This window comes from the organism of the source record quoted next, assembly GCF_019968985.1.
Source record: "MAG: Porospora cf. gigantea B chromosome Unknown PgB_NODE_166_length_31905_cov_125.617, whole genome shotgun sequence".
Taxonomy (NCBI): Eukaryota; Apicomplexa; class Conoidasida; order Eugregarinorida; family Porosporidae; genus Porospora; species Porospora cf. gigantea B.
Genome location: NW_027178726.1, coordinates 24655 through 31905, shown reverse-complemented (window position 1 = coordinate 31905; position 7251 = coordinate 24655). Strand labels below are relative to the sequence as shown.

Below are 7251 nucleotides of genomic sequence, written 5' to 3'. Positions count from 1 at the left end.
GTTTTGCTCGGCGAACTGCTTCCAGCAGCACCAATGTGTCAAGGAGGAAGGCGAGCTGGAGGCTGCTACCGCACTCCGAGACCCTGACGAAGAGGAGCTGGCGGAGGACGAGCAACAGAGACTAAGTAAGTTTTGGTGACATTCACAATCAGTGGAGAGCACTGAGGTCAGACAGTGGCTCGGGTCCAAGAAGCTGCGAGACGCGCTACGCGATGTGGACTCGGCACCAGACCGCGTAAAGGCGCTGGCAGGGTACTTAACAGAGTGAGGCGGCGGAGTCCTCCGTAAGCAGGGTGGAGTTCGTAGAGTTTACGAATACGCTTATGTCAGTCATCAACGGCAGTGCTTGTCCCGCCCCTGCAGCTTCTCCCGATGGTTCAGCTTCTCCTCCGCAGACAGAGAGTGGTCCGCCTGCATCGTGACAGTCTTGTACCCCCAAGTGAGTTTTTCTCGGTAGGTGTACGTGCTTTCCGCTTTGTTTACTCGGCTTGTCAGCGCAGAATCAAATTTGTTCCTGCATTGGAGCTCCCACTGCTACCCACTTATCAACTTCCTCCATCAGGTGGTCTTGACGTACGTGATACTTCGTCTTTGTAAAAATGTCGTCTGGGAAACCTTCGTTGACGGTAAGGGACCGCTGACTCAAGACAGCGACAATCACTCTTGACTCGATAATCAGCGTTTTCGGGTGGAACACCAACAGGATGTCGCCGGCCTTGCAGATATCCAAAAAGGCAGTATCAAACCCGTGTATATGATTTCCAGTGGTCACCAAAGTCCCCGCACCCTCGACGGGATCCAAATGGCAGTCAGCTCCGACTTTCGACTCGGAGGACTTCTTTGGGTTAGCGGGCATCTTCTTCACGGCGCGGTTCTTGAGCTTCAGTTTACCACCACGAGCCCCCTGAGAATACTGCCCATTGAATTGCATAATTACCAATTCTCTACGTATGGCATCACAAGCTGCACAACTGAAAGATCTCGGCAATCAGGCATTCTCCTCTAAAGATTTCGAGAAGGCCGTGATCCTCTTCGGACAAGCAATTGAACTAGACCCCAGTAACCACGTGTTGTGGAGTAACCGGTCTGGAGCGTATGCATCACTCGGCGACTACGAGAAAGCCGAAGCCGACGCGCAGAAGTGCGTGGAGCTGAACCCCAAGTGGTGCAAGGGCTACAGCAGGCTGGGGTTGGCCCTCATTGAGCAAGGCAAGGTCATGGAAGCAGCCACTGCGTACAAAGCTGGGTCCGAAATAGACCCCAACAACGCTGCGATCAAGGAAGGCATCAATCGTTGCCAACAAGCTGCTAGTGGCATGTTCAACAAGGATCAGCTGCTCATGACCATCGCCCGTCAACTGGATGATCCTTTATACCGGCAGTATCAGGAGGAAGACCCAACCTTTCTGACTCGTGTTGTGGGTCTTATGCAAAAGCTGATGGAGAACCCCAGCCAGGAGGCTTTACAAATGGCCCTAGTAATGAACCCAGACGAGCGGGTGGCAGCCGCCTGTGCAAAGCTGATGGGGGTTGACCTTCCACGCGAGCGACAGCCTGCTAAAAAAGCACCCGCCAAACCAAAGGAGACGAAACCAGAACTGTCTTCTGAGGAAGCTGAAGCTGAAGAGTTCAAGAATCTGGCCAACACCCTTTACAAATCTCGCAAGTTCGAGGAGGCCTTGGACCTCTACGACAAGGCTATCGAGAAGAACCCGAGGCAACTGCTTTACGTAAACAACAAAGCAGCAGTATTTATCGAGCAAGGGCGTTACGTTGAGTGCGAAGCGCTGCTGCAGAGCGCCCTTGACCAGCGGTACGAGGTCCAAGCTGCGTACGAGACTGTGGCTAAGATCTACAACCGGCTCGCAGTTCTGTATAAGAAGCAAGGTCAGCTGGATAAGGCCATTGAGATGTATGACAGATCTCTTACTGAGGACAACAACCGTCTCACTCGGGCTGCGCTGAAGGAATGCCAGAAACTTCACGAGGAAAACGTGAAGAAAGCCTATGTAGATCCCACCAAGGCAGAGGAGCACCGGGTCCGTGGAAACGATTTCTTCAAGCTGCAACAGTTCCCAGAAGCTAAGAAGGAGTACGACGAGGCAATTCGCCGAGATCCCACCAACGCCAAGCTCTACTCTAACAGGGCCGCGGCGCTGACCAGCCTCATGGAGCTTCCCAGCGCGCTGCGCGACGTAGAGGTATGTCTGCAGCTGGACCCCGTGTTCGTGAGGGGATGGAGCCGCAAAGGGTCCATTCACTATATGATGAAGGAGTACCACAAGTCTATGGAGGCGTACCAGAAGGGACTTGATCTGGATCCCAGAAACGCAGAGTGTCGTTCGGGACTGGAGCGTACCGTGTACCAGATACAGTCGCAATCTGGTGCTGATCAGATGGATGAGGAGCGCGTTCAAATGGCTATGAAGGACCCTGAGATTCAAAAGATATTGGGGGATCCGCAGTTCCAACTGATCCTACAGGAGATTAGCAACAAACCTGAGCTGGTAAACGAGTACATGCGCGATCCCAAGATTTCTGAAGGCATTCAAAAACTTATCGCCGCCGGGATAGTTAGAGTTGCTTGATTTGCTTGATTCGCATAAATCAGACCCTCCATGATTCATTTACTGTTATTATCGCTGGAATTATTATTTCAGAGTCAATGAGACGTCCTTTATTCAGTCGCCCATTATCTCTGCTCTCAGGCCTCTTCGACACTAACCGGTGTTTTGACTTCTCAAACGCACATTCTGAGCTGAGGGCTCCGCAGATGACACCTCCTACTGCCATGATATCTGTGGAAAGTCCCGCACGAAAGCCTCCTTCGAAAACACGCCCCAGACATAGTGTGCCTTCTGTCAGTGCGTATGGGGTCGATTCCTTAGGAGTAGACCAACTTGGGCTGCGTAGGTCAGTCACAGCTGCGCACTCCACGGTGATACCCACGATGAGGGAATCACTTGGACCGCAGCCTGTGCACTACGAACCCCCTCGCACCGCCCCTCAGACCGCCAGGAAACGCTCTCCGCAAGGGGTTCCCCAGTGGGCCACATCGCCAGCGTACAGGACAAGAACAATGTTCCCGCCGACACTGGTGTCGTACCGAGTTACAGATTACAACCCCCCTGTCAACTACCCTCCGCCTATGGCTCCAACAACCCAGCACCGGATCGGGTATTCCCGCACATACCCGGCGGAAATACCGACGCAAGCCTTTCAGGGCACAGCACATTTCGTTGACGCTTGGCGGGCGCAGGGGTATACAAGAAGCTCCAACAATACACTGCAGCCGGCACAGTATACCAGAAGCTCCAACAATACACCGCAGCCCGTACGGTATCAGTACTCTGCTGATCGCACAGTGCGGCCTACCAGTGTCTATTGTTCTTTAGCTGACCAGGCTTCGATGCGGACACCGGTACCCCAAACCTCTGTGTGGCGCGGGGAGTCGCGGGCAGCACCCTCGATTGCGCTACGTCCTACTCTACGCGCTTCCGCTGCCCCTCCAGTGGTTAGGACGACATTACCGGCTCCCCAAGCTAGCCACACATATCGGACAAGCCAGCCGCGCGTATACCGAGCTGGTCAGCCACACGCCGATAGGGAGGTCCTCTACTCCCGTTTGCCACAGATCACTCCAGCAGGGCTGGGATCTGTCCAACCTAGCACGCATAGGACAGTCGAGACACTTCGAACGACAAGGGAGGGCTCCGTGGTGAGGTACGCCAGAAACCGAGAGAATCTACCCTTACCTACCTACCGGCCCCCTGTCATTCGCGGACAGTACAGTGGCGGCGTAGACAGTGGCGCCACAAGTAGCGCCACCAGCGTGGGATCTGGGTCAACCCGGCCTGCCCCAGAACCCAGAACGTATCAGAGACGTCAAGAAGCAGTGCCGTCTACTCGGCTTACAACGACGCACAGAACGCACACCACCCAACCAACGTCTGGCGCGCATACAAGCGGAGGCATAACCTGGGTGCGGTTCCCTGCGGACGCGGGGACCGGTCGAGAAGTGGCTAAGCCCTTGCGCATCATCAGGGCCCCACCACCAAACGTGGTTAGATTGCCTCGTCCCGAGGAGCATCTCAGCCGGCATACCCCTCAAAGGGGGAGACTCGTCTGGTTCCCTGAGGACTACACGCCGACGCAAGGAAAAGACGTGGCCGCCTCTCGAGAAACCGCTGTAACGGAGTGCAGCTTTGCCTAATTTCAATGCGAGGCCCTCTAATGCTATGAACTAACTCAATTCTAATGCTATAAATCCTAACGTTCGGCTTCTGATAAGCTTCTCTGCAGATTGGAGGAAACCGGCTGGCGAGTATCTTCCATGAAAATGGGGACGAAGGGCAGACCGTCAGTCTAACCTTTTTTCGGCCCCTCAAGGAAATCATGTCTCCAACAACTTCATCGGAATTATAACTTAAAAGCAAATGAGACGTCCCTTGTTCAGCCGCCCATTATCTCTGCTGTCAGGCCTTTTCGACACTAACAGGTGTTTTGACTTTTCTTCCGCACATGACAAACCCAGAAAGCTGCACCCGGCACTTCCCGCCACCATCTTTGAAGAAACTACTGCAGGCGAGGCGCCCGTTAAGGCTACCAATGTGCACACAATGGACGGGAGCCGTAGCCCGCCACAGGCTGCAGGGTCGAAGTTGCCATCTTCGACGGACGGATCATCACCCAAGGTGATTGAGGCGCCAATACCCGCCAAGCCAACTGGGACCCGGCCACCCATCCAGGCCACCGCCATGGCCGCTGGTGTGTGGACTCATGTGACTTTTCGCCAAGCTGAGACTGTCCCGAATCCCGTGACGACATCCACGACGAGGGTGTCGTCTGGAACGGGGCCAGCCTCCCGAAGTTCAGCTGCGAGGGGAAGCACACCTCCTAACCTCCCGTTGTGGGCCCAGGCGCCTTCCAGTCTCCACCAAGGACCGATGAAGCGCGCTACGAAGGCACCTTCCAAGGCAACGAGGACACGCGAGGCGTCGCCAGAGGCGAACTCGAATTGGGTACCACCTGTGCAGTCTTTTCACGGGTGGAAGCCGAATACGTCATATCGAACATACGATCCCGCTCCGCAAGTCGTGAAGCGAACCGCTCCGCACTATCAAACGAGAACAGTGGGGTTGACCAGTGGATCCAACAGTTATCTTCCGTTCGATTTCCCTGAGAGAACTGAGTCCCTGCAAACTTTCACCGGGTCTCTGCCCACTCACTGCTTTGTCTCCGGTGCGTACAGCGGAGCTGCCAGGGCACCGCAGTACCCGATAGGCCTGCCTACGAGACTGGCTTCGCCGTGCTTTCCGGAACAGGCGGGCTGTGAAACCCGAGAATACGAGACTGTGAGGAAGACCTCTAGATGTGGACTCCCAACTCGTATCCGGGCGAGCTCGCCGCTGCCTTCGAACTACCCGACTCACGGCTTACGCCGCGTCGCCGCACCAGTAGAGCCTGCACGGGTAGCGTCTCCTGTAGGAGCTACTCTATACCGCTCCCGGTCATCTCACATGGGTGGGCCTCCAGTGGAGGCTGCACGGGTAGCGTCTCCTGCAGGAGCTACTCTGTACCGCTCCCGGTCGTCTCACATGGGGTCGCCTGCTCGTTCAAGCGGCGTCGTGAGATATACCGACGGAAGTCGAGAAGTTCCGAAGCCAGTAAGAGTCATCAGGGCCCCACCACCAAATGTGGTTAGACTGCCGCTGAACGAGGAATCTGCGAGTCGAGAAGCGGAGGACCCGAAGGTTCCGAGCAGCCCCAGTCGTCGGACGCCAAAGAGAGGGCGGCTAATGTGGTTCCCCGAGGGCTACACGGACTCAGGGTCTAGCGGCGCCCCGTACACGCCGAAAAGAGCTGTGAAGTCTTGTGTTTAGCTTCGACATTTGAATCCTCTAATTTCACATGGAAGGCTATCACCCCTTACAGTTGGCGCCTATGCTGGATGTCACGGACAGGCACTTCAGAATGTTCTGCAGGTGGGGGTTCGCCGAGGGCTTCAACCAGAGGGTTGTCGAAGAAGATGCAGATATGGACCGAAATGGTCGTGTCTAATACAGTGGTGTACTCTCCCGAAATCGAAACCATTTTAAGTAGGCTGTTTGTGTTTTATGTGCTCATTCTAGCTAGAGACGAATGTGATTGAGCACCCTGTGATATTGCAACTGGGAGGCGACGACGCCCAGCAGTTGGCAGCAGCCGCACAGAGAGCGATGGAAATTTTCCCCTTCGACGGAATCAATCTCAACTGCGGGTGCCCTTCAAACAAGGTCGCCGCCAAGGGCTGTTTCGGGGCCGCTTTGATGAAGACTCCGACTCGGGTGGCTGCCATCGTGGACACGCTTGCGGAAGTTGTAGACGTAGCCATTTCGGTGAAAACCCGGATTGGTGTTGACGATTTGGACTCAGAAGAATTTCTCAGAGAGTTCATCGAAACCGTGTCGGCTTCGGGGAACGTGAGGCATTTTCAGATACACGCCCGCAAGGCTTGGTTAAACGGTGTAAATCCCAAGCAGAACCGGTCTGTTCCTGGATTGAACTACCAGCGAGTGTTGGATCTCGTCACCGATTATCCGCATCTATCCTTTACTCTCAACGGTGGTTTAAAATCTGTCAAGCACGTCAAGAGCCTGTTGGAAGAGAACCCCGGACTCGCAGGCTGCATGATCGGCCGAGCAATACGCGACGACCCCTGTGCCTTCGCGCATGTAGACTCCGAACTTTACGGTGAACCCCACCGGGACATTACCAGGCGTCATGTAATGGAGTTCTACATAGAGTACCTGAGACAGTAGGTGACTGGACCGAATCACAAACAGACTGCACGCCACCGGCACTGTACCAGTCGACATGAAAAGCAACTTCGTTCTAGCAAAGCCTGTTCTCGGCATCCTGACCGGCCTGCCGGGAGCGAAGTATTTCCGCCGCGCGGTGGACTCGGCTGTACGCGATCAGCAGATCCCCGCGTACCAGCAGCTGCAGCGGGCCATGAGTGACGTCGAGCGACGCTTCCCATGCCTGTGGGACATTCCTGTCGGCCAGGAGCCGTCGCAGCTCAACGCTTACTACCGCAAGCCAAAGGCGGAGCCTCTGACACTGGAGGAGATTCTAGAGGGCAACCTGTGGTGGGTTCCGGAACCAAACTACCCTGCGCCGCTTGAGGAGGCGCCTTCTCAGGTGCTGTTGGTTGATTCTGTGCAGCCCGCGTGAATTCGTTTCTTCGCCACATGCTTCTCAAACAACTCT

At 55.2% G+C, this 7251-nt stretch overlaps 3 protein-coding genes across 6 annotated transcripts; 2 read left to right on the top strand and 1 right to left on the bottom strand.

Moving 5' to 3' along the window:
- Positions 1-333: 333 nt before the first annotated feature.
- KVP17_004710 (uncharacterized protein) lies at positions 334-931 on the bottom strand (the record flags this gene model as incomplete). 2 transcript variants are annotated; one of them, XM_068523139.1, is made up of 2 exons in its annotated part: positions 334-514; positions 543-931. In XM_068523139.1, the coding sequence occupies 2 exons, from the start codon at positions 929-931 to the stop codon at positions 334-336; spliced, it is 570 nt and encodes a 189-aa protein (XP_068377959.1). The 2 variants fall into 2 exon arrangements, with proteins under 2 accessions (XP_068377959.1, XP_068377958.1); XM_068523138.1 differs by having other exon boundaries at positions 543-856.
- Positions 932-950: 19 nt separating this feature from the next.
- On the top strand, positions 951-2588 carry KVP17_004722 (uncharacterized protein; the record flags this gene model as incomplete). The annotated part of the gene is made up of 1 exon (XM_068523158.1): positions 951-2588. The coding sequence occupies one exon, from the start codon at positions 951-953 to the stop codon at positions 2586-2588; it is 1638 nt and encodes a 545-aa protein (XP_068377978.1).
- Positions 2589-5910: 3322 nt separating this feature from the next.
- Positions 5911-7215, top strand: KVP17_004706 (uncharacterized protein; the record flags this gene model as incomplete). Of its 3 annotated transcripts, XM_068523129.1 has the most annotated exons (4): positions 5911-5984; positions 6013-6098; positions 6136-6796; positions 6825-7215. In XM_068523129.1, the coding sequence occupies 4 exons, from the start codon at positions 5911-5913 to the stop codon at positions 7213-7215; spliced, it is 1212 nt and encodes a 403-aa protein (XP_068377949.1). The 3 variants fall into 3 exon arrangements, with proteins under 3 accessions (XP_068377949.1, XP_068377948.1, XP_068377947.1); XM_068523128.1 differs by lacking the exons at positions 5911-5984; positions 6013-6098; positions 6825-7215 and having other exon boundaries at positions 6219-6800; XM_068523127.1 differs by lacking the exons at positions 5911-5984; positions 6013-6098; positions 6136-6796 and having other exon boundaries at positions 6856-7215.
- Positions 7216-7251: the final 36 nt, after the last annotated feature.